The following is a 27735-nucleotide window of genomic DNA, read 5'->3' on the forward strand; positions in this document are numbered from 1 at the left end:
AGTATAAGGATTAATTGCTTTTACGTTGCTGAACATAATGTTGGTGTAACTTGAAATTCTGGAACTTTATTTGAATTTTTGTGCATGTAGGCTAGCACTCATGTGATAAACAAGACAAGCAGAACAAAAGTGTCACCCAAGGCAAATTGATACTAGGTGACGTGACAGATACACAACAGCTCAAAAACCCCTGTTATGACGGTTATGTAATTAATGATTATAAAGTAGAAGCGCTCCGAGTACCTGGCTTCTTGAAACTTTTTAATCTTGCTAGGTCGGTCCTGGTTCCGCCGCTGTTTGAACCATCGTTGGACCTGTCGCACTGAGAAGTCTGTCTGTTTACTTAACTTTTCTAAGGAGCTCTGAAAACAAACACATGAGATGAAAAGAGGTAGACGCCGTTTTTGACAGTTTAGATACAATGCCAAAAGAGTTGCCGCCAAATAGTAACAATAGTGAATTGATCGACTCCTTTGTTTACCTGTGTGGGGTGCTTAGATAAGCTGCAGTAGTGGGCTTCCAGTAAGGGATTCAAGTGAGGATCAACACGCTTTTTATCACTTACTCCCAGCAGAGATGCCATAGGAATTGCTACCCACCTGAAAAAAACAAAAAATGAACAGCACGTACATTACGTTTTGTCAGAAAGATTATCATCCTATTAACACTGACAAATCCTTGCCTTTCGAATATCGGTCTAATGACCAGGAATAAGATGGCAAAAGGAATGAAAGCCCAAAGATCCGGTAACTGAGGTAGGACAACATCGGGATCCTTGAGGTCCGCCCAACCGAAGCCATCCGGAAACCAAATCCAGTCTGCCCATATATACTCGTTTAACCTGGATAACATTCTGGGGATTTAAAAACAGAATATGTTGTGTCATTAAAAAAACCTTTTGAATCTTTACACACCTGACAAAGTTTCATGGTATTGATATGATATTAAAATACCTGCATTAGAGCTGAAACGAATACTCGAGCAACTCGAGTAACTTGAATTTAAAAACTGATCAGAGTAATTTTATTCAGCTCGAGTAATCGTTTATTTTGACAGCTCTAAGCATCATGTTTTGCTCGGACTACTTTTAATGCGGGACAACGCGCTGATGGCACGTGCGTAGAGGAAGAAGCAAAAAAAAAAAAAAAAAAAAACTACTGCAGCAGACGGCCGCTACAAACGACGCTGAAGTTGCTAAATACTAGCCCGCACGATGCTACGTTGGTAGCAGGTAGCGTCTGATGAGTCTGATGAGTATGTTGAACTAGATGCGAAATGACAGACTCGGCTGCGTCTGGGCAGCGTTAGTAAACAGCCGCCATCTTAAAGCAGTATATAATAAATAAGATTAACGTTACTGTCACCAGCTCACGTAACGTTAGCACTGCGGAGGGCTAGGTTTCTATTAATTATGACCACTGTCGATGCGTGTAAAAATGGCTTGACACAAATAGAAATTCAATTGAAACACGTGGGAAAAAAATCCTAACTTAAAGTGATGTGTGTTATCAAGCGTAACGGCATTTTTAGGTATATATATATATATATATATATATAGTTTTTTTTTATAAGAACTAAAGGTTTTTTGAGTGAAAATAGTGAATTAGTCTTTTTTTTAATTCTAGTTACATCTGAGATGCAATTGTTGGCTGTTTTCAACAATAAACATCGAAAATAAAGACATTGATTGACTGAAAATGGTTCAAGATTAGATGAAATGTCTTGTTTTCTCATGTATATTTATAATTGCTCTTCACCTAAAAATATATTTGTTTTATCCGATTAATCGATAGAATTTTCAGTCGATTACTCGATTACTAAAATATTCGATAGCTGCAGCCCTAACCTGCATCTAGAATCTTCAATGTAAGTGTACTCTGATGTAAGTGTATAGAAATGTATGTAGGAAATAAGTCTACAATATTTTACAATATACGTAGTAATTTAAGGAAAAACAAGCTTTTTTCATCCTTCTGCTGTGAATTGAATTGAGTTTATCACTAGTAGACCTCCAATCCGTTTGAATTGGGAGGGATGGCAGCGATTCAAACGGATTGGACGTCTATGGCGGTCAACGGCAACCAATGAGTTTCATTTTTCATCATTTCATTTTGGGGCAATTCAGGTCATTTGTTGTTGATTTATAGTGTTTTCCAGTGTTGTTCTTCTCAACGATGACAATGAAAAAATTCGTCAACGTACACTTTTTCATTAAGACGAAGGGCGAAGTTTGTAGGCTATCGGCTACAGTCAGGTATTATTGGAGCCTACTAGCATTGCGTTTGGAACGCCGTCACAACTCCCTTGCCTACTCCCCACTCCTGCTCTGCTCTCTCGTCTCCGTGAGTCCGTCTCTCCCAGACTTTTCTCGCGTCATTCAACCAACATAATAACGCATAGTAACGCACGCCTTTCCCGCCTCAGTAATGGTAACAGCGCTGCCAAGATGAGAAAAGTAATTAATTAGATTACTCACTACTGAAAAATATAACACAGTTACATTCTAACGCAGTTATTAACAACACTGATTATCACCAAGTTGGCGTTATCCTTGTAATGTAGACACTACAGTACGTGCTTGTCTGTCAATGTTCATTCGAAATAGTTGGAAACTTGTTTACTTATGTATTTTTGGAGTAAAAATTTTTATTCTACAGATGAAAACATTTGGAGTAAACGTTGACTAAAACTAGACGAAATTAATCTTCATCAACAAAAACTAGATTAAGTCAAACACATTTTAAGATAACTAAAATAATGACTAAGACTAGAGATGTCCCGATCGATCGGCATCCCGATTGATCGGGTCCGATCACGTCATTTTCAAAGTATCGGAATCAGCAAAAAAATATCTGCCATGCTTTTTTTTAATATATATACTATATTTTTTTAATTAAATCGTTTTCTAATTGTATTTAACGTTACAGACATGATATGTTACACTCATCCAGAGTCTTTAGTTTAGGCTTACGGTAGGGTCATCAAATTTATCCCTATAATGGCGGTAATTAATTTTTTTGAAAATTTATCACGTTAAAATATTTAATGCAATTAATGCATGCGCTGCACGACCCACTCACACATTGTCGCGCTCAATCTGTAATGGCGCCGTTTTACCTATATAAAGGAACTAAAAGGCAGCGTAAAATGAGTAGAGTGAATTTTGGCAGCCTTTGGAACCTTTTTTTAATTGGCTAAAGCCTTACAATCCCTCGCCCTACGATTAGAAATATCGTAGAAAGCAATGTAGCAATTGATCTTTTTCTTAACATCCCAAGTTATTTCCCAACGCAGAGAAGATATATCAATTGGTAGCACTACGCACAGTCATGGTTCCACTTCCCATGATGCATTTGGGCATGGCTAGTGTATCATTTACTGAAAGCTCAACAAATACACTAGATGGCAATATTTAGTCACAATATACAAAGTCACAAGTCTTTCTATCTGTGGATCCCTCTCACAGAAAGAATGTGTAATAATGTAAATGCCATCTTGAGGATTTATTGTCATAATAAACAAATACATTACTTATGTACTGTATGTTGAATGTATATATTCGTCCGAGTTTTATTCATTTTTTTCTTAATGCACTGCCAAAATGTATATGATCGGGAAAAATTATCGGGAATGATTGGAATTGAATCGGGAACAAAAAAAAGCAATCGGATCGGGAAATATCGGGATCGGCAGATACTCAAACTAAAACGATCGGGATCGGATCGGGAGCAAAAAACCATGATCGGAACAACCCTAACTAAGACTAATAAGTATTATCGTCCAAAAGACTAAGACTAAAATTAAAAGGGCTGTCAAAAACAACACTTTATTTTTTTTTACTGTTGTTTTGGGGGCATTTGTGGGTCACTTCCTGTTGATTTTGGGTTACAGACTTTGGGAATTCCTCAAATAATAGGCAATGACTCAAAATCAACAAGAATGGAGGTGTAAATGCCCTAAAATGAACAGAAAGTTATGTGTAAATGCCCCCTAAAATCAGAAAGACTGGCTTCAAATGCTCTTGCTTTCAAATGAACAAATGTTCATTCGCTCCTTCAAGTCTAAATGGATTGGGCATCTCCAGAGCAGACTTTTCACCGTCTTGACCAATTTTCTCCCAGCAGTAGGTGCTATAACCTTCAAATTCTTCAAGCTAAGTTTTACTGAAGCTAACTTAACTTTCTACTTTTGGGTTCTCCATGCGGTAACCTTTCTCAACAGTATTGGCTTGAAAATTCTGAATCAATTTACCGGTTAAGTCTATCTGTTGCAACAGAATGCCAGTAAGTCTTGTTGTGACTATAATGAAATAGATAAGGAGAAAGAGATATCATAAAAGCGAACAAAACAAACCTGATTATTACTGACTGTAATGGTTTGGTATATCAACCCATTTCAGGGATGATAAGCTATGACTAATCAGTCCGGTATGTATATCTATATACAGGGCTAGCATGACATCATACCATTACAACATGCTGAAGTCCATTGAGGTGAGATACAAGGAGGGATTAGGCTTTCGTTTTTCTTTTCAAACAGTGTGTTGTACTCAAGTGTTGCAGCTGAAAACAAGTATGGCTCAACTTCTGCAAACATGTCACAGATTACGCACGGCGCAACATATCAGTACACCTCTGTGGGCTAATTAAGGTCAAGGTGAAGCTTCAAAGAAGTCATCGGCTCGAGTTTTCTTCACAGTGGGAGTATACAGTGTGGAGCGCAGCAAGCTTGGCAGTGGGGATGTTTTTTTTACCTTAATAACATCAAAATTTCAGTTGAGGAATTTCTCTAGACACCATCTAAGCCACTGTAATACAGCTACAAGCACCATTTAATTAGTGCAAGTGAAAGCAATACAGACCCCCTCAAGGTATAAAAGAGGTGTCATTCAACTAGTTCTCAGTCGACATGTCATCACAAATGTTATGAAAATATTTTATGAAGGTTGAAAAGTTACGTAATGTTGCTTTAAACATTTTTCTATTTTAGTAACATTATCTAATCTTTTCAATTCGAGCATCCTTCTGCTGAGGTTTTCACCGAATCTCTTCTTTTCTGTGCCTGTCACTGCTTTCTACGCACTTTGCGTAAAGTCTTTGGGAGTGGCCCACCAACGCACATAAGAACGTGGCGTAAACGGGGAGTCTCCCAGGCAGGACGTAGCGGAACCACAAGTTGAGAAATGAGAGGGCACTAAAACAAGTAGTCTGCCTTAAAAGGTCACGTCACGTGAAAACACATGAGCCACTTTGAAACAGTACAGCGCAGTTTACAGTGAACAACTTATGTACCCGGGGCCACTTTTCTACACCCAACGGTTAATGAGAACAAATGATGCGTTCAGTGGCCTTATCTCGCAGTTCTCCAAAACATGCTTACCAGAAGACAAGCTCGGGCCTGTTAGCTAGCTGAAGTCTGATGTTTAGCGCTTTTCCGCGTCGTGACAGCATGCCACATGGTAAGGCTTTTATCAGAGAAAAACAAAGTAAAACTGAAAATATAACCCTATAGGTAAACAAACTTCAGCGGGAATATTGTTTTTACTCGATGCAAGAAAGCGTCCATCGTGTAACGGTGCTGCCGCCAATTTACCTCCACAGACTTTACTCAGTACAGTCCAGGTAGCGTTGTCTCCAAAATTCAGCGGCGCTTGTTGCTGCTTGTCCTCCTTTTCCTGTTCGCGCGAAGTGAAATTCACGTACGCTTCGCCATTCGAGACACTCCAACTTTCTGAGCTTTCAATAATTCGCCAACAGTCCGGTTCCCCACTCTGTTGCAGCTCAGGTTTGCTTCATTCTCGGGGGGAAAATCTGTCGCACTTCTAATCCACAGCACGCCTCTTTTGAAATGGGGATTTCAAATCTATCAACGAGGGGAGGGGGACGACATGTTGACTTTTTCCTGTAATATCACAGTGCAAACGGATACTGATCAAACGGGAACGAATGAGAGAACGAAGTGAACGGTTACGGCTGGTATTAATATGTTTAAACTGGGCCGGGGGCGGGTAACAGTGTCTTGTAAAAAAAAAAAAAGTGACGTGAGCGTTGAATGAGGGCTGAAATGGACTTCACAATTTAGCCTCTGGAGGGCGTCAGAAACACAAATAACACTATTATTTCAACAAAACATTCATATTACAGAATACAGTATCTAATTGAGGAGGAAAATTCAGTGAGCCCTCGTTTTTCGCGGTTATTGGGGACAAGAACTCACCGCGATAAGTGAAAAACAGCGAAGTAGCGCCCCCCATTTTTTTGTTTAATGTATTTATTCAGATCTATCATTGGAAAGAGATCCATATAAGACGTTTTTCTTTACCTTTTCCCCAAAGTATAATAAAAAAAAAACTTTTATGTATATATATATATATATATATATTAGAGCTGTCAAACGATTAAAATTTTTAATCAAGTTAATCACAGCCTAAAAATTAAATAATCGTAATTAATCGCAATTCAAACCATCTATAAAATATGCCATATTTTTCTGTAAATTATTGTTAGAATGGAAAGATAAGATGCAAGACTGATATATACATTCAACATACTGTACATAAGTACTGAATTTGTTTATTATAACAATAAATCAACAAGATGGCATTACCATTATTAACATTCTGTTAAAGCGATCCATGGATAGAAAGACTTGTAGTTCTTAAAAGATAAATGTTAGTACAAGTTATAGAAATTTTATATTAAAACCCCTCTTAATGTTTTCGTTTAATCAAATTTGTAAAATTTTCAATCAAAAAATAAACCAGTAGCTTGCCATTGTTTATGTCATTACACCATGCTCACTCCCCAAACCCATAAAATAATTTGGACCCAAGCGCCAGCAGAGGGCACCAAACAACAAAAAACAAGTAACAAGCGGACATTAAACTGCTGTCATTTTAATTTGAGCGGGGCATGTGCGTTAATTGTGTCAAATATTTTAACGTAATTAATTTAAAAAATTAATTACCGCCCGTTAACGTGATCATTTTGACAGCCCTAATATATATATATATATAATATTAATAAATTGTTTTTAAGCTCTTTAAATGTAATAATTATGATAAGTTTTAAACATGTTATTGTCCCACAGAATTATTTTTAAACAAGAAAAAAGTAGACGCCCGTTTAAAAAGTGTAAGAAAAATGCTTGTCTTTAATGAATGCTTCAATGAGTGTCCACTCAAATCCGCTCCAGCTGCTCACTTACACACGATGAGTTGCCACAGCAGCTGTTTAACAAGTTAAACGATGATTGACACATGAGGCGCTTTGAAACTCTAATCCATGGGTTAGAGTTAATCATCGTTTACTTAAATAAGCAACTCCAGTTCATTCTCTGACGCACAAAGAGCAGGGAGAGGGAGGGCGGTAGCGAGCTTGAGATTGCGCTATCGGCTCGGGACAGCTCATCAGTATTTATTTATTTATTTTTTAATTGAAAAAAAAATCTGCGATGGACCGAGGGCACGAAGCTTGAAGCACAAAGTAGCGAGAAATCACTGTAATCAATTAAAGCTAAAAATTCAGTATACTCTTTATATAATGTATTATACAATGTTATATTTAGTGTTGGGTGAAGTACTTTTTTTTAAAAAGTCCAAACCAGTGTTGTTTATGGTAGCCCTTATAATTTTCATCTTAGTCAAAGTTGGGGGTCAGCAAACCACGGCTCTAGAGCCGCTTCTTTAGCATTCCCCTAATGGCTCCCTGGAGCGTTTTCAAAAATGTTTGAAAATGGCAAAAGATGGGGCAGGGAAATTTATTTTTCATTTTTTAATATGGTTTCAGTAGGAGGACAAACATGAACCAAATGCTCTTCTATTTCGTTATTTTGTAATGAACTTAAACTGCAGGAAAATACTCATTTACCATATTTTCCACACTAAAAGGTGCATCGGAGTATATGGCGCACCTTCAATGAATGACATTTTAATGTATAGGGCCATTTACGTTATAAGGCACAGTAGTAGTAGTAGTAGTGATTGGCGTTGCGTTATGTATCCATAAGAAAGAGCTGAGCTAAATGGAATTACATGCCATGATTAACCAATATTAATTCATATATATATATAAAACAAATTGGATTATAAGGCTTTTGGTGGGGCTTTCAGGAGCGCCTTATGGTGTGGAAATTACGGTAATCATAAACGATCATTATGTATTTGTAGCCAACTTAGTCTTAGTACAATAGATACATACAGAATGTGTTGCCTTTATTATAAGGCTAATATAGGGCTTTCAATTTTTTGTGGCCCCTGACATTTTTTTTTTTTTTTTTTTGCTCCAGTATGGCTGTTCAGACATTTTGGGTTGCTGACCCCCGATCTAAGTCTTTTGGACAAAAATAGTTATTAGTCTTAGTCCTATTTTAGTTATTTTACTCATGTTAATTTTGTCTAGCTTTAGTCGCTGTTCACTCAAAACTTTGTTGTATCTAAAATTCAAACGTTTTTGTCCAAAAATAAATATAGGTTTCCAACAATTTTGAATAAACATTGACAGGTGAGCACATATATTTAGCGTCCACAAGGACAACACGAACTTCCTAGTGATAATACACTCTAAGCAGCAAAACAGTATACCGTATTATTTTCACTAGCCTGATGCGAATGCAATGCTAACGCTAAGAGTTACATTTCATATGTGATGATCACTCAGCACAGACCTTTAAATGCTAAAACAACATTGCATATTCTTTCTTGCCGAGACAAGAAAACAAATCTTACTGTGTATTGCAAAACAAGCTAGCCTGGAGAGGAGAGGACACTGGTGAGTTGGGGGTTGAGTTTCGTTATGTTTTAGTCTCCCAAGAGACGTTTTTATCTTGTTATCGTCTCGTCATTGTCGTGAGAAAAATTGTTCGTTGACGAAATAGTTTCGTCGTAGTCATTGTTGACGAAAACAACACTGGTTCAAACACTTTTTAATAGGGAATATTTACAATTGAATGAGTCCCCATAAAGAGTTCATGGAAAAATCATTGAGTTAGAAACTATCCATGTACGAATATACTCTTTAAAGAATGTATTATCCATCAGTTTTCAGGCATTGTTCGAATATGACTCGAATCATTGACTACAAAGCACATTTACAAATGTCAACAAGATTCATTTTAATCCAATCTGCTAGTTGGTGAAGCCTCATTAATCATTTTACTGTAATTTATTAGGCGTATGTTATCATCTCAATATTTGCTATACATAATACAGTGTACATATTTGGAATACAGTATAATTACAACTTATCTACTATGTATTTTGTATGTACCTACCTGTCAGTTTGTCTAATTATTTTTGAAGACACAATTCTAATGTCATGTTTTGCACCACAAACAACTTGAAAAATTCAGGGTCTGTTCAGCCCCTCATATTCTAGACATGTCAAAGAAGTGAGCATGTTTGGACACATCGGGCCAAACCCAGAATGCTTTGGCAGATCTGCAAACACCAGCTGTCTCTCCACCTTTCCCCAACTACTCCATATTCATAAGGCATAGTCATTAGCTCGCAGTAAGTTGTGGATTAGTTTGCTTAAGGATCGCAGTTACACAGCAGACTTATTTGCTTTATTTGAGTTTTCTTGCACTTTTTTACACCTTCGGCAGAATAACAACAGTTTTATATTCATAGAGGACTCGTATCCAAGGGGGGAGCTTAGGGGAGGAAGGTGGATGACTCCCATTTACCATTTTGAGGTTAAAATGTTTTTTTCTCCATTAGAGGACTCTTTGGACGGGTAATTTGTCGTAGAATACTCGTCTAAACTTGATGATTTTTGTGTCTTTTGGCATATAGACTTAATAATGGTATTGACGGGTCAGATCAGTCATGCACTGTGCCTCGCATTCAAGTAGGGGGCCGCCCACATCTAGAGGAGCTAACCACAAACACATGCACGCAGCGATCTAACGCGTGATTTCTGTTGAAAAGCTCTGTTTACATAAGGCGGCCGCTAGCTATATTCAGTAACAGACTAGCATTATACTTTGACATATTTACATAAAATAAATGCCAACTGCACGTTTTTTTGTGTGTGTTGCTTTTAACCAAGAATCGAGACTGTTTTAAGTCCATATCTATAAAGAATTCAGGGATTTAAGTATTTATTCACGAGAATTTTCACCAGAAAAGCTCTGTTTACATAAGGCGGCCACTAGGTACATTCACTAATAGACTAGCATTTTAATTTGACATATATACGTAAAATAAAATGCTAACTGCATGGTTTTTTTTGCTTTTGACCAAGAATCGAGACTGTTTTATGTCCATATCTATAAAGAATTCGGGGATAGAAGCATTTATTCACAAGAACTTTCACCAGAAAAGCTCTGATTACATAAGGCGGCCGCCAGCTACATTCACTAACAGACTAGCATTGTACTTTGACATGTTTACGTAAAATAAATGCTAATTGCACGTTTTTTTGCTTTCAACCAAGAATCGAGACTGTTTTACGTCCATATCGATAAAGAATTCGGGGATTTAAGCATTTATTCACAAGAATTTTCATCAGAAAAGCTCTGTTTACATCAGGCGGCCGCTAGCTACATTAACTAGCAGACTAGCATTGTACTTTGACATATTTATGTAAAATAAATGCTAACTGCACGTTTTTTTTTTTTTTTTGGCTTTTAACCAAGAATCGAGACTGTTTTACGTCCATATCGATAAAGAATTCGGGGATTTAAGCATTTATTCACAAGAATTTTCACCAGAAAAGCTCTGTTTACCTATGTCGCCCGCTAGCTACATTCACTAACTGACTAGCATTGTACTCCGACATATTTATGTAAAATAAATGCTAACTGCATGTTTTTTTTTTTGCTTCTAACCAAGAATCGAGACTGTTTTACATCCATATCTACAAAGAATTTGGGGATTTAAGCATTTATTCACAAGAATTTTCACCAGAAAATCTCTGTTTACATCAGGCGGCCAATAGCTACATTTAGTAACAGACTAGCATTGTACTTTGCCATATTTTCATAAAATAAATGCTAATTGCATTTTTTTTTTAATTTTTATTTTAACCAAGAATCGAGACTCTTTTATGTCCATATCTACAAAGAATTTGGGGATTTAAGCATTTATTCACAATAATTTTCACCAGAAAAGCTCTGTTTATATCAGGCGGCCGCGAGCTACGTTCACGAACAGACTAGCATTGTACGCCGACATATTTATGTAAAATAAATGCTAATTGCACTTTTTTTTTTGTTTTGTTTTGTTTTGCTTTTAACCAAGAACCTACACTGTTTTACGTCCATATCTATAAAGAATTTGGGGATTTAAGCATTTATTCACAAGAATTTTCAGGAAATAAAGTTCATTGTCTGTGAATCCACTCGGTCAGCTTTGACGGCCTCGCCAACAATGCAGGCCCCTATTTATCGGCCCTGCGCCCCGTCAATACTATTATGAAGTCTATGTTTGGCATAATATGGTCATGTACTAGGCTCAGCAACAGGGATTCCCAACCATCGGGACATGGACCGGTTGCGGGCCGCTAAGAAAAAATAAACAATTTGTTAACGACCGCAGTCTGACCCATGCTTCTTGACTAATCTACCACGGGGGGCCCGTTTGTATTTATCGTACACGGGCCTCATTCACATTTGTTCCGCCACTGCAGCTATCCATGTTAAAAAAAACACAAACAATGAACAATTGACATCTTTTCTTCTAAATCGTACTTTATTTTCTTTTAAAGATGTGTTTTAAAACAGCCATTGTAGAGAATAAATAAAGAAACATTGTTGTTTTTCTTTTTAACTTACATTTACAGCAGGTCATTTAAACTCTATAATAAGTGTATTCCTTGTTTTGAAGTTAATTAAAGAGTCATAAATTCTTAAATAAAAAACAAAACACACATCACTCCCCTTTAAATTCATTGCCGAATAAATTAAAAGTAAAAAATAAAGATAGAAAAATTCCCACCACTTTGTAAAGCTGAAAAGTAGTGGAAGCAAAAATGTTTTTTACTTATTCGCCTTAACGAAGGTATGTACAGACTGGAGAAATCCATCCAATTCTCATCATGATATTCATTTACGTATAAATAAATAATCAAACTACTTCTACTTAACAAAGTTACCAGTGGTAATCATACAGAATAGATTTTCTTTTCCCGCCGACTGTTTATTATGAAGGACCAAATGGGACAGAATGAAATACAGTGGTATGAAAAAGTATCGGAACATTTTAGAATTTCTCACATTTCTGCATAAAATCACCCTCAAATGTGATTTGATCTTTGTCAAAATCACACAGATGAAAAAACAGTGTCTGCTTTAACTAAAACCACTCAAACATTTATAGGTTTTCATATTTTAATGAGGATAGTATGCAAATAATGACAGACGGGGCAAAAATAAGTGAGTGAACCCTCACATTTAATATTTTGTGCCCCCCTTTGGCAGTAATAACTTCAACCAGGCGCTCCCTGTAGCTGCAGATCAGTCTGGCATATTGATCAGGACTAATCTTGGCCCATTCTTCTCTACAAAACTGCTGTAGTTTAGTCAGATTCATGGGATTTCTGGCATGAATCGCGGTCTTTAGGTCATGCCACAGCATCTCAATGGGGTTCAAGTCTGGAGTTTGACTTGGCGACTCCAGAACGTGTATTTTGTTCTTCTGAAACCATTCTGGAGTTGATTTACTTCTGTGTTTTGGATCATTGTCTTGTTGCAGCTTTTAAGCTTCAACTGTCTGACAGACTGCCTTAGATTTTCTTGCAAAAAATCCTGATAAACGTTTGAATTTATTCTTCCATTAATGATTGCAAGTTATCCAGACCCTGAAGCAGCAAAACAGCCCCAAAACATAATGCTCCCTCCACCATGCTTCACGGTGGGGATGAGTTGTTGATGTTGGTGAGCTGTGCCATTTTTCTTCCACACATGACATTGTGTGTTACTCCCGAACAATTCAACTTTGGTTTCATCAGTCCACAAAATATTTTACCAAAACGTCTGTGGAGTGTCCTAAGTGCCTTTTTGCGAACATTAAACGAGCAACAATATTTTTTTTTAAGATAGCAGTGGCTTCCTCAGTGGAGTCCTCCCATCAACACCATTCTTTGCCATAGTTTTACATATAGTTGATGTGTACACGGAGATATTGGACTGTCCCAGCGATTACTGTAAGTCTTTAGCTGACACTCTAGGGTTCTTTTTTTACCTCTCTGAGTATTCTGCGCTGATTTCTTGGCATCATCTTTGGTGGACGGCCGCTTCCTGGGAGAGAAGCAACAGTGCCAAACTCTCTCCATTTGTAGACAGCTTCTCTGACTGACGATTGATGAACATCCAGACTTTTACAGATGGTTTTGTATCCTTTCCCAACATTATACAACTCAACAATCCCTGATCACATCTCTTCAGACAGCTCTTTCGAACAAGCCATGATGCCTATCAGACAATGGTTATCATCAAGACATTTTTTTTTACCAGGTGTGTGTTTTATAATGGGCAGGTCAGCTTTAACACTGTCAAATGACCCCGATATCAAACTGACTACTTGGCTTTGTCAAACAATAGACAACTCAAACAAGCAATCAAGCAGCCTAGGTGTGAAGGGGGGGTTTCACTCTGAATACCTGCAATTAGCATCTTGAATATTTTTAAATCCAGACTTGCTAACTCCTGGGTTAGTGTAAAAATGATGAGAGGGCCATGTGGCATGAAACTACGACTAGCATCCAGAACTGTAGCTAAACCAGACTGTCTACACTTGAGAAGAGTGCTAGAACATCTGTGACAAATCCCATCAAGCACCTTTACTTTGTCTTGACAAGTCCAACATTCAGTTGTCAAGGTTCACAGTTTATATATGTTGAAGCACACAATGACCAAAGAACTTTCCAATGCAGCTGAAACAGCTGTTTTGTCACAGCAAACACAAGCTTCAGTATACAGTACATACTGTAGGAAAACTGCAGCTTTTGGAATATGTAAAAAGGTTGTCTGCCCGACTGCCTGCCTGAGCGGTCCATTGTCCAACAAAGCCAAGGCAGCCCTGCCCTGCAAACAGTCAAGATGCTAATTGGAGCAATCCATCCCTGTGGTTTTGCAAGTGTGAATGGGAATGACTAATGAGGACCTCAGTGTTCACAAATGATATGCTGATTAGGGTCGGATGACCTTTCTCTGGTTACAAAAGTGATTTGTATCAACTGATCTACCCTGGGTAGTTCTAGTGTTTAAACCACTCATCAGTGATTGGGCACACATCTTACTTAACATTTTTGGTAAAAATTTGTTTCGACTGCTCCTAAGTTTCCTTAGGCAGATTGATGAACATCCAGACTTTTAGACATTGTTTTGTATCCTTTCCCAGCTTCATACAAATCAAAAATCCTTGATCGCAGGTCTTCAGACAGCTCTTTTGACCGAGCCATGATGCAGATCAGACATTGCTTCTCATCAAGACAATTCTTACCAGGTGTGTGATTTATAGAGGGCAGGGCAGCTTTAAACCACTCATCAGTGATTGGGCACACACCTGACTTCAAATGTTTGGTAAAAATTGGTTTCAATTGCTCTTGAAGTCTCCTGAGGCAGAGGGTTCACTTGCTTATTTTTCTCTCTTCTGTCATTGTTTGCATGTGTTCCTCATTAAAATATGAAAACCTATATATGTTTGGGTGGTTTTAGTTAAAGCAGACACTGTATTTTCATCTGTGTGATTTTGACAAAGATCACATTTGATGGTGATTGTATGCAGAAATGTGAGAAATTCCAAAAGGTTCAGATACTTTTTTATACCATTGTATATAAATACATGTTTACATAAATACTTCAATGTGTGGAAATTAATTAAATAAAAGTGCCATTCATTCACTAAAATACGAGTCCATTTAATGTAATAAAAAAAAAACTCACTATTTAACTAGAAACGGCAATTTCTGGGAAAATTGCGATGGCAGCTTTGCTGTGACGAGTGTTGATTTTGAGGCATATCGGACTTCCTTTAGGTATCGAGTCACTTCCTGTTGATTTTGGATCAATTCGGGTACACTTCCTGTTCATTTAGGGTCACTTCCGGTTGATACGGAGGGATTTTGGGGTCACTTCCGGTGATTTTGAATCACTTTCCATATATTATTTGGACATTCTTGCATCACTTCCTGTTCAGTAACCCAAAATTAACAGGAAAAGACCCATAAATGCATGAAAATCAACAGGAAGTGACCCCATAAATGCCCTAAAAATAGTTTTTTTTATGTGTGGCAGGGTTCCTGCCACCCTCCTCAAAGTTAATAAGTGCCGGTGAAAGCGATACAGACCCACTCAAGATATAAAAGAGGTGTCATTCAACTAGTTGTCAGTCGACATATCACAAAAGTTAAGCAAATATTTTTATAAAGGTTGAAAAGTTACCTAGTGTTGCTTTAAATAGTGAAAAAATGCTGTTTTTACATAAATGAACTTGTATTTTTCTGAATTAAAGTATTGAATTCCCATTTTAATCAATTAATGACGCATTTAAGTATTTAGATTTCATTTTGTCCCATTTGGTCCTCCATAGTTTAGAGCCGACCATCTAGATCACAAAATCACACTATACAACAGGACCCTGTTCAGTAGAATCACATTAGTGATATTTTTTTTTAACATGAAGATTAGAACTTGCCAGTAGATTATGTACATCATAAAACAAATCCAGCAATGGAATGATAGGAATTCTTGGAGCACTTCTGATACACTTTGCCAATGTATATTCCTTGATGATATTTACTGCAGTAGCTGTTGTTTTATTAGCTGTACGTATAGAAAACGTGTAACACTGTTTGTTTGTGTGTGTGAAGTGTTGCTCCTATGTGCTATTATAGTTGGTCAAACAACCAAACAAGGCTGGGACATCCCGAGGTGGTTTTCTTGATTGAACTCCTAAATTGTCCTGGAAGTAAAAAAGTGGGGGGAGAAAAATGAGAATGTTAAATTATAGATAAAACAATTACATTTTCATATTATTTATTAAAAGAAAAAAATGCATTGAATAACCACTGCTTTCAGCAGGGTGAATCTAAGATTTCAAATATAGTGACCATGCAACTCATAGTGCTGCAAGTGTAAACACATTTGAACAAAGTCATTTTTCATATCTTTTGGCAGGCAAATTAATTCAGAACATGCACGATAGGAATTCTGGCGGCCGTGAATCCAATGTATGTTATGGATAGTCCAATTTCTGAAAGTCAAATCGTCAACCAGACAGGTTTTTTGGATCGAGTATGCTCAAAATACAGCACACGTTCTATATGTTTTTTTTATGACCCTCCAATGTATAATTTGAAAAAATGTGTTAGAGTTCCATTTTCAAATGATATCGGATAAGGCTGAAACATCTAATCGATTAAAGCAATTAAAATTGATAAATATGAACGAACTTGATAATCGATTTTTGCCAGGAGCTTCATTGTAGGTCTCCTTTGGGTTTTTGTTTGTGTGTAAGACTGCGTGGGTGCGCCAGTGATTACAGCAAGAGAGAGAGAGAGTTCGCTGCTACACTCAGGTTGGGTTGCTGAATCAATAATATTACAAAGTGTCGAGAGTTAGATTGTCTTTTGTATTGTGCTTCCGTCAGACATGAGTAAATGAAGCGAAGTATTGTTTGTATTCTTTAATGATGAGTCGTTACTACTTAGCATGTAGGGCTAAGCTAGTTAGCGATTATGCTAACCAGTGTCTTAATTGTCTTTGGTGTTATTAAGATCCAGTGCGCCTCCATCAGAGGTGAGTCAAAGAAGCCAATTGTATTGTTTGTATTCTTTGTTGTTGAGAAGTTACTACTTCGCACGCAGCGCTACGCTAGTTAGCGATTATGCTATTCAGTGATCTAATTGTCTTTTGTGTTGTTAGATCCATTCTGCCTCCGTCAGAGGTGAGTAAATGTCGCCAATTGTATTATTTGTATTCTTTGTTTATGAGACGTGTGCTAACTAGCTTAGCACATAGTGCTAAGCTAGTTAGCAATTATGCTAATCAGTTTAAATTCTCTTTTGTGTTTTTAGATCCAGTGTGCCTCCATCAGAGGTGAGTAAATGAAGGTAATTGTATTGTTTGTATTCTTTCGGGATTAGATGTTACTACATAGCACAGAGCGCTAACCTAGTTAGCGATTATGCTAATCAGTGTCTTAATTGTCTTTTGTGTTGTTAGATCCAGCGTGCCTCCATCGGAGATGAGTAAATGAAGCCAATTGTATTGTGTTTATTCTTTGTTGGTGAGAAGTTACAACTTAGCACGGTGCGCTAAGCTAGTTAGCAATTTTGCTAATCAGTGTCTTAATTGTCTTTTGTGTTGTTAGATCCAGTGTGCCTCTATCAGAGGTGCGTAAATGAAGCCAGTTGTATTGTTTGTATACTTTGTTGATGAGATGTTACTACTTAGCATGGAGCGCTAAACTAGTTAGAGATTATGCTAATCAGTGTTCTTTTGTGTTGTCAGATCCAGTGTGCCTCCGTCAGAGGTGAGTAAATGAAGCATATTGTAGTTTTTTGAATACTTTGTTGATGAGATGTTACGACTTAGCATGGAGTGCTAAGCCAGTGTGATTATGTCAGTCAGTGTCTTGTCTTTTGTGTTGTCGGATCCAGTGTGCCTCAGTCAGAGGTGAGTAAATGAAGTGAATGAATGAATTGTTTGTGTTCTTTCGTGATGAGATGTTACTACTTAGCACGTTGAGATAGCCAGCGATCATGATAATCAGTGTCTTAAGTGTTTGTTTGTATTTTTTTTTGTTAGATAGTAAAGTTTTCTTGTTTTATAAAGAAACCACACACATAAGACCCATGCATATAACAGTTTTTAACACAAAATTCAAACTTGAAATTGTCATACAAGAGAGTGTGCTTTGAAATTGGATTTATGAACAACTGTCTGATAAATCATTACAGTTTGCCGCCTCCTTATTCGATTATGTTGTTTAGTTTGTTTAAAGAAAATAAATGAGTCATTGACACAATTTATACCAGCGCTTTGCCCACAAGATGTCAATCAGCAGCACTTTTTAAAATTTGAATGAACAGGACTTTTGTCTGATTTGTGTCTGAGAAATACTTTTTAATGTTTTATACTCAGAAACTTTGTTAAAAACTATTAAAAAGTTTTTGTACTAAAACAGTGCGGTTGTAGACTACAGTTAAGGGAGAAAGGTGTAGTAAAATATTATTTTTGAAGTAAATAGTAATCCATTTTGTCTTCATTGTTGCTTACAATATGTCTAAAACAACTTCGGTTAAATTGTGAAGGTAATTGAATTTATCGGAATAATCATTTAATTGTCAGATTCATCTATTAAAAAATAATCCTTAGTTGCAGCTCTAATATCGGATAATATTAAAATCGGTTTTGCATTGTCAGTTTTGGGCCACTATGCAAGTTACCTTTAAAGTGAATGTATTGTAGAAGCCTTCTGCCTTTGTACAAAGGATGGTCACGGCTTAGCACAGCAGTCATGCTTACTGACCATTAGATGTTGCCAAAGATGCTTGGGATTTGTTATGTGAACATTATTATTATTAAAGCATCCAGTGGGTCGTCAACATATGATTGTTAATTTTATTGTAAATCCATGATTGTATATATAGGTATCGGTTTGATAGCGTATCAGATTTTTGGAGTTGGACAATTGTAGTTAAGAAGTAATTATCGGACAACTCTAGTGTTAATAATAATACTTAATAGTAATAATCCTTAAATAATAAAATCTCCCTGTCAATTATCATTTGACTTTTAATTTACTATCAATGCAAATGTACTACGGGTATTATTTAATATTTTCAGTGGAGAATATACTTTTCTGTTTGTATATTAATAATTGGGTTTTAGAGTACCTGCCAACCAGAAAAGTAAATCATTTGTAATTTGCTATTTTATTCACACAATTTATTATAGAGAAAGAGAATCCATTTGCATTTGGCAATGAGCCTGCAATAATAAAAATGTTCAATATTTTATGATTTCTTTCCAGCTATTTTGATGTACTCTGACTTTTGCTTTTAATCTGTGTTTTTCTTTATTTTTATTTATTATATTCTTGGTTATAAAGTGTCCTTGAGTGTCGTGAAAAGCGTTTTGAAATAAAATGTATTATCATTATATTTGCACAGGCCTAATTCAATTGATGTTAAAAACGAACATTTAATCCCTAATCTGATTTGTGGTTTACAGATACACGTTTCTTATGAGCATGATGTAATCAGATCAGCATATTAACTGAAAATTACTTTTTATTTTGGGCCCCAGAATTCCTAAAGAGGAATGCAGTTCCTCTGCCAGCAGCACATCACAGAACCAAACAGATTAACCAGAAACTTGTATAATAAAGATCATGTCTTTAAAATAGGCACAAAATGATCATACAGTATATTTCACGAAGACATTTAGAGTGAAATTGTATTTCGTCTCACACCTACAGAAAATAAACACTTCTAACAACATACATAACAATAACACGCCCGCTATTTTTTGCATTTTAGCATGTTCATTACAAGAGTTGTCCGATATCGATACTATTGGCTGATAATAGCATTTTAAAATGATATAGGATAATATCGACAAAGGTTTTTGGCCAATATGCATGTTGTCTTCAAAGTAAATCTGTGTTTGTACAAGGGCTGGTCACAGCTTGCCATAATAGTTATACTCAATGACCATTCGATGTTTCCAAACTAAGATGCTTGGGATTTGTTATGTGAACAGACAATTTATATTCATTGTGCAAAAATAATATGAACAATAAATGATTGAAAAATAATGAATTATAAACTCACTACTGAGTTACCAGAAAGAAATAGTCACTAAGAAAACTAGAAAAGTAACATAATACAAAAATCTATGCAAAAGCCCAGCAAAATGCATCTTGGGAATTGTCATTACATTAGCATTTCCGATGATTGCCTGCCTGTATTTGTAATACTTTGGTTGCCCTCTAGTTGCTCTTTGGAGTAAGTACTGTAAATGTGATTAATTGTAATTGTTATAATAAAATAAAATAATAGTCCAAAAATAAAAGTCCAAAAGTTTGTATTTTGTTTGATGATGGAGGATACACTGCCGTCTGGTGGCAGCTTTGGGTCTGGCTGGACTGTCGCCTTATGACCGTGGAGCAGACTCTCGTCTGACATGGATAAAGGTAAGCTGTGCTTTGGTTCGGCCCGCATAAGGCTGTAAGTTGTTTCAGCTAACATATATTTGTGTATGCATTTATAATTAAGTTTGCAGCTACAGATTGTGGAGTTACGTGTGAGCGATTTGCTATGAGAATTGTAAATATGTCAGCATTCGTAGCATTTAAGATAGCGGACATTTGTTAGGCGAATTAGGCCGATTTAATCTACTTAATTTACATACTGATCAGACTAGATGGATGTTTGAACACCAATTGTTTTGTGTTAAGTGTTTTATTCTTAAAATGTGTGTAGTCTTGAACGTAAGTGTACATACAGTGGGGCAAATAAGTATTTAGTCAACCACTAATTGTGCAAGTTCTCCCACTTGAAAATATTAGAGAGGCCTGTAATTGTCAACATGGGTAAACCTCAACCATGAAAGACAGAATGTGGAAAAAAACCAGAAAATCACATTGTTTGATTTTGAAAGAATTTATTTGCAAATCATGGTGGAAAATAAGTATTTGGTCAATACCAAAAGTACATCTCAATACTTTGTTATGTACCCTTTGTTAGCAATAACGGAGGCCAAACGTTTTCTGTTACTCTTCAAAAGCTTTTCACACACTGTTGCTGGTATTTTGGCCCATTCCTCCATGCAGATTTCCTCTAGAGCAGTGATGCTTTGGGGCTGTTGTTGGGCAACACGGACTTTCAACTCCCTCCTCACCCCGTGGCGTCAAAATGATAACAAAAACGGTGAGCAAAAATCCTAGAACCACATGGTGGGACCTAGTGAATGACCTACAGAGAGCTGGGACCACAGTAACAAAGGCTACTATCAGTAACACAATGCGCCGCCAGGGACTCAAATCCTGCACTGCCAGACGTGTCCCCCTGCTGAAGAAAGTACACGTCCGGGCCCGTCTGCGGTTCGCTAGAGAGCATTTGGATGATCCAGAAGAGGACTGGGCGAATGTGTTATGGTCAGATGAAATCAAAATAGAACTTCTGGGTAGAAACACAGGTTCTCGTGTTTGGAGGAAAAAGATTACTGATTTGCACCATACCCAGTGTGAAGCATGGGGGTGGAAACATCATGCTTTGGGACTGTTTTTTTGCAAAGGGACCAGGACGACTGATCTGTGTAAAGGAAAGAATGAATGGGGCCATGTATCGAGAGATTTTGAGTGAAAATCTCCGTCCATCAGCAAGGGCATTGAAGATGAGATGTGCCTGGGTCTTTCAGCATTACAATGATCCCAAATAAACAGCCAGGCTTCGTAAGAAGCATTTCAAGGTCCTGGAGTGGCCTAGCCAGTCTCCAGATCTCAACCCCATAGAAAATCTGTGGAGGGAGTTGAAAGTCCGTGTTGCCCAACGACAGCCCTAAAACATCACTGCTCTAGAGGAGATCTGCATGGAGGAATGGGCCAAAATACCAGCAACTGTGTGTGAAAAGTTACATAAAACGTTTGGCCTCCATTATTGCCAACAAAGGGTACATAACAAAGTATTGAGATGAACTTTTGATATTGACCAAATACTTATTTTCCACCAAGATTTGCAAATAAATTCTTTAAAAATCAAACAATGTGATTTTATTGTTTTTTTTCCACATTCTGTCTCTCGTGGTTGAGGTTTACCCATGTTGACAATTACAGGCATCTCAAATATTTTCAAGTGGGAGAACTAGCACAATTAGTGGTTGACTAAATACTTATTTGCCCCACTGTATCTACACAACTTCATGTTTAATGAGGACAGAACAGTTGATATAAAAAAAGTAAAGTAAAAAATAAGATACTGTGAGGAAATGACTGGATACAAAATGGTGGACGAGACTCCGGCATGGTAAAGTTGAAATAATGTAACTCAGGTAGGTTGTAACCCCGGACTACCTGTATTTATATGGGACATTTATTTTCAATAACTTCAGTTAAGGTTGTTCTATAATATATATGTATATACATATATAACAAAAGTCTAAAAAAAAGTCCGCTAGCTTAAATGCTACAAATGCTAACGTATTTACAATTCCCATAGCAAATCGCTAACACCTAACTCCGCAAACTGTAGCTCTAAACTAACAAATGCATACACAAACAGATATTAGCTGAAACAACTTACAGCCTTACGTGGGCCAATCCAAAGCGCAGCTATCCTTTATCCATGTGAGACATTTGAGTGCTCCTGTATGGAAGAATTATTGAACGACAGTCCAGCCACTCCCAACACTGCCACCAGAGGGCAGTGTATCCTCCACCATTAAACAAAACACTTTTGGACTTTTCGGATAATTCTCTTTGAATTCTTAAAGGGGTTAATTCTGACTTATGCGGAAATTCGGTTTATGTCGCCAGCGTAGGAACGGAACTCGTTCGTAACCCAGGGACTACCTGTATATACCAACTTATTTTTCACAGATTTTATTTGAAAAACCTTACAGTTGTTACATTTATCATTATTAAAGCCTCCAGTGGGACATCACAACACAATTAGCAACAAGTGCACGGAACGCATATATTGATATCGGATTTTTGGAGTTCGAAAATCATTATTAAACACTCATTATCGGACAACTCGATTCATTACATTCCCAGTGTCACAAACAACAACCAAAGTTCAAGCACAAAGTCACATGGAATTTAGTTACAACCAAACAGAAAAAAACCCTCACGACTTGACGGAGAACTACCACACCATCCAACTAAACAAAGGGGAAAGTGTAAGAATGATAATCATGACAGATATAAAAAGAAACAAAACAAAAAAAAAAAAAACATCAATTTGGTTCATTTTACAAATTTTGGTAAGAGCATGTCATGATAATCAGTTTCTTACAGATGCTGAGGTAAAGTGACCGTTCGGTTTTTGCAAGGATTGAAACCAGGACAAAATAATAAGAGGAAACTCACAACGCACCAAACACATTTGACGGCGGCCACAATAACCCGCCATGCGGTTTAGCATGGTGAATCAAGGCAACGGCCCCAAAAGAAAAAAAAAATCGCTAACGGCAACCATCACAGGCAATATCGCCACAGCAACCAACACAGGCCAATTAACTTACGACGCAGTGAGAAGGAAGGGGGAGGTTTTAGCGGTTGCTAAGCGACCGTAGCCATAGCGACGCACGTCTCCACGATTTATGTATGTAGACGGGACGGGTCTTGAGAGTGGTGTGATGATTGTGTTTCGGGGGAAAAAATGGCAAAAACAATAAATGAAAAGTCAAAGAAAAATTCATGAAGGACAGTAGTTGCACTCAAAAGCTGTAACAGAACACCTGTTAAACCAGGAGTATATTTGACTTCTTAATAACATGGCTGGAAAAATAAGAGCACGTTAAACATTCAAACTGTTGCTGCTGCATTTTCTTAAAATTAATCTACTGTAGATTCCCACATGAAAATCAGCCACCTAAGAAGAATTGAGATCTTATTTACTGTCACTGAATGTCTAATGTTAACATTCATTAGCTGCTGTCAACCCCGTCTTCTTAAGGGAAGCTCACCTTCTTCAGTAAGGTCTGTTGGCATCCTTGGGCCTTTTCAGCTGCACCTTCAGTCTCTTCATGCCTATCTGGAAGCCATTCATAGCCTGGATGGCAGTCTGAGCACTGGACGGGTTGTCGAAACTCACAAAACCTAAGATCCATGAAAAAAATTTGTTTTGATGAAATAATTTTAAAAGGACATCAGATAATATCCGACATTGTTTTTTCGTTATCTGTTTCGGGCCAGTATGCATATGGCAGTGTCATGTCCACTTATTGTCTACCTGTGTTTCTGGTGTTTTGACACCCCCTGCTGGCGCTAGGTGTAATTCATTTTGAAAAGTTCTAGAACTTTCTACTGACGTAATTAGAGATGTCTCGATCGATCGGCATCCTGATCGATCGGGGCCAATCACGTCATTTTCAAAAATATCGGACATGCCTTTTTTAAATAAATAAATATATATATATTTTAATTAAAATCGTTTTCTAATTGTATTTAACATTACAGACATAATATGTTACACTCATCCAGAGTCGTTGGTTTAGGCTTAAGATAGGGTTAACAAATTTATCCCGATAATGGTGGTAATTAATTTTTTAAAAAATGTATCACGTTAAAATATTTAATGCAATTAATGCGTGCGCTGCACGAACCACTCACGCATTGTCGCGCACAATCTGTAATGACGCCGTTTTACCTATATAGAGAGCTAAAGGGCAGCGTAAAATGAGTAGAGTGAATTTTGGCAGCCTTAGGAGCCTTTTTTAATTTGGCGAAAGCCTTACAATCCCTCTCCCTACGATTAGAAATATCGTGGGAAGCAATGTGGGTAAGCAAGGTAGCAATAGATCTGTTTCTTAACACCCTATGTTATTTCCCAACGCAGAGAAGATATATCAAATGGTAGCACTACGCACAGTCATGGTTGCTAAAGGCGTGTTACATGCACCCATCATGCATTTGGGCATGGCCACAGTATCATTTACTGAAAGCTCAACAAATACACTAGATGGCAATATTTAGTCACAATATACAAAGTCACAAGTCTTTCTATCCGTGGATCCCTCTCACAGAAAGAATGTTAATAATGTAAATGCCGTTTTGAGGATTTATTGTCATAATAAACAAATACAGTACTTATGTACTGTATGTTGAATGTATAAATCCGTCCGAGTTTTATTCGTTTTTTTCGGAATGCATTGCCAAAATGTATATGATCGGGAAAAATTATCGGGAATGATTGGAATTGAATCGGGATCAAAAAAAAGCAATTTGGATCGGGAAATAGCGGGATCAGCAGATACTCAAACTAAAACGATCGGGAGCAAAAAAACATGATCGGAACAACCCTAGACGTAATCATACGTCGATGTGAGCTCATTGCGAATAGAGAAAGCTAAATGGACGAGCTAACGCCTGCAGCCAGTGTACCATAGCAGTTCTTGCCACCTCACCATGTTGTTTGAGCCCTATAGAAGCATCGCTTGTACATAGACACGTGCCAATTACTGGTTTCAAGTTTTCCCGTGGTATGAAAATGTCACGGTTTCAAAATCGCAAAAAATTTCCGTCATACCGCCCCTATGGTATTAGCTATTTTTTTATTTTCCAAACATGCAGGGAGAAATCCCTCACTTGAAACTGCAAGGCGCAACCCTCCCCCACTGGTTGTTGCTCAGTGTCAGAGTCAGCTGTGCTACACGATGGCTGGAGGAGGTGAAACCCCTGAACTTTTTTCCCCATCGAAGAAAATGAAATCGCTGGTATGGGAATAGTTCGGCTACAGAAAAGTCGGCTGCGGCTTAGAGGAGGAGGGCCAACTGACATATAAAACATGTTTGTGGAGGGTGGCTGCCAGAGAGGCAATACCTACAATATGATTTTGCATTTATACAAAATTAAAGGTTAGTAAATACTGTCATGAACGTTTCCCACCAGCCACGAGAGTTAACTCCAGCGTGTTTAGCGTGTCTAGCGGTGGTAAAACAGTGTTTTTTTCTCTGCTACTGCTTGTGTTGAGAAACAGTGTGTGTATAATGTGAACATGATAAGAATCCTATACACGTGCTTTTTCTGGAAAACTATTACCATCGTAACAAAAATAATTGAATTATGTTGAGCTGTGGCTGTGGGTTTAGGCTCACCTAAAGGACTGCATTTATATTAAACTTTATTCAGAATATTTCAGATATTTTTTGTTATTTTTAAAAAAATTTTATCTTAACTTAGCATTATAGTTAGATTCAGCATTTTTTTTTTTAACCTGTCCTGTTTAACTGTTTGACACGGAGAATGGAAGTCTAAGTGTCTGGTACGTCCGTTTTAATGTCTCACATTGAAAGTATGACATCCTCCCATTGTGACCATTCAACATACCTCATTTATTAAGACAAACCAGCGAACAGGAAAGGGTTATGGGGGATCAGAGAAAAGAAACGCAAGAAAGAAAAGAAACACAAACAACAACAAGATATACATTAAAAGCCTACACTAACTATGAATATGTTGGTGCTATCGTCAGCCAGATGTACAGTGATACCTCAGCTCACGAACATAATTGGTTCCCAGAAAGTGTGTGTAAGGCGAAAAGTTCGTCTTCTGAACATTTATTTTCCATAAGAAACCATTAAAATGAGAATAATCCGTTCCCAGGTCCCCATAAAACATAATTTTCTACTAAATAAGCCTTAAAACTACACAAAAATATACCTTATTTTCTTTAATGTCTTCTTAGGCTTAACACTAGCCTGTGGTGGGGTCTTTTTCGGTCCCATAATAGCAAAAGTACACTCAATATGGTCCAAAATGTCTATCAAACACAAACCACGTCCGCACTCAACGAAAGGGAGGGGACGAACTGGGACGCCGTGAGCGTGCGTCAGCTTCTGGTGGCGCTGTTCGACCGCGTGGTTTGGTTCGTCCGCCGAAAACTAGTTCGTCAGCAGAGACTATATGCTCGCGAATTTAATGTTCTTGAGGCGAAAAGTTCTTGAGTTGAGGTATCACTGTATTTCCGGTTGACACCATGTGGGGGGCCTGTTGACCAGGGAGGAGGTGGGAGGAGTCTAAAAGATAAGTGATTGGGAGGGGTGGAGTGTACACAAATCAGCTCTGTGATCTCGAAACCAGTAATCATGTGAATCCCTTGTCAGTGTAAGCCTGTCGGCAACAGACCCTACGTTGCCCCATCGGCAATTCCCGCACCGAGGACCAACACCCGGGCGCGCCCAATCACATCCAGCCGCACTCGAGCCCCACCAAACATGCGACAGCCACGCAGACGAGTGGACACATGGATCATGGCCATCTTTCACTTGATCCAAAAAACTGACGTTTGCACTATTCTGATTGCAACAATAAATATAATGGTGCAATATAGGCACTTTTTCCATTACTTCAGTTATTATGTTTCACAGAATGTTTATTTGGAAAACCTTGAAGTTGTTACATTTATCATTATTAAAGCATCCAGTGGGACATCACAATACAACTAAACCTAATACTGTATGTTAAGTCAACAACCGCATATATCGGTGCCGGATTTTTGGAGTTGGACAGTATCGAGATATCAGTTATCAGCTAAAAAGTCATTATATGACAGCTCTAAAGAAAATCATTTCCTTCCAATCCCATCACGGCGGCTTACCGAAGCATTTGCTTTGGTTGGTAGCACGGTCAACGAAGACCTTGGCCGAGATGACATTTCCAAAGGGCAAGAACATTTGCAGGATCTCAGAATCGGTGAACTCCTGAGGCAGGTGGTAGATGAAGATGTTGCAGCCTTCAGGACCTTGGCACAAACGATAGGAAAGAGATGGTGACTTGCACCGAACAATTCCTTTAATGCTACCACATGGCCCAGTATGAATTTGACTGTGACACCCTGCCTTTGTTGGATAAAATAGTATTTTAATGTGCTACGATTACATTGTACCAGACATAACTACATTACTGATAAACGAGTAATATCTTATCCTCATGTAACCGTGGCAAATAAGAAAAGCTGATAAAGAACTGAAAAACGGCAGAACCACATCATTGTTTGCGTAGTCCTAATCAGTATAACAAAACGTGCCAAAAGACGTGTCCGACAAATCTGAGGTTATTCCGCT

General features: G+C 37.6%; 2 protein-coding genes across 7 annotated transcripts in view; both read right to left on the reverse strand.

The window, feature by feature from the left end:
• LOC130911007 (ceramide synthase 2-like) overlaps positions 1–5996 on the reverse strand; it is a 28924-nt gene extending 22928 nt beyond the window's left edge. For both annotated transcript variants that reach the window (XM_057828725.1, XM_057828723.1), the window contains exons 1-4: positions 5593–5996; positions 683–853; positions 482–599; positions 244–362 (exon numbers count right to left, since the gene is read on the reverse strand). In XM_057828725.1, the coding sequence (XP_057684708.1) occupies positions 244–362; positions 482–599; positions 683–852 (407 nt within the window). In that variant the 5' untranslated portion in view covers position 853; positions 5593–5996. The remainder of the gene's footprint in view (positions 1–243; positions 363–481; positions 600–682; positions 854–5592) is intronic.
• Positions 5997–11669: 5673 nt separating this feature from the next.
• Positions 11670–27735, reverse strand: part of celf3a (cugbp, Elav-like family member 3a) — an 85233-nt gene continuing 69167 nt past the window's right edge. For 4 of the 5 annotated variants that reach the window (XM_057828720.1, XM_057828719.1, XM_057828722.1 and 1 more), the window contains 3 exons: positions 27270–27413; positions 23638–23770; positions 11670–15904 (listed from right to left, as the gene is read on the reverse strand). In XM_057828720.1, the coding sequence (XP_057684703.1) occupies positions 23643–23770; positions 27270–27413 (272 nt within the window). In that variant the 3' untranslated portion in view covers positions 11670–15904; positions 23638–23642. Of the gene's footprint in view, positions 15905–23193; positions 23293–23637; positions 23771–27269; positions 27414–27735 lie in introns of all 5 variants that reach the window. The other variant, XR_009061946.1, reaches the window with a different exon arrangement.

Source organism: Corythoichthys intestinalis, chromosome 22 (genome assembly GCF_030265065.1).
Source record: "Corythoichthys intestinalis isolate RoL2023-P3 chromosome 22, ASM3026506v1, whole genome shotgun sequence".
Taxonomy (NCBI): Eukaryota; Metazoa; Chordata; class Actinopteri; order Syngnathiformes; family Syngnathidae; genus Corythoichthys; species Corythoichthys intestinalis.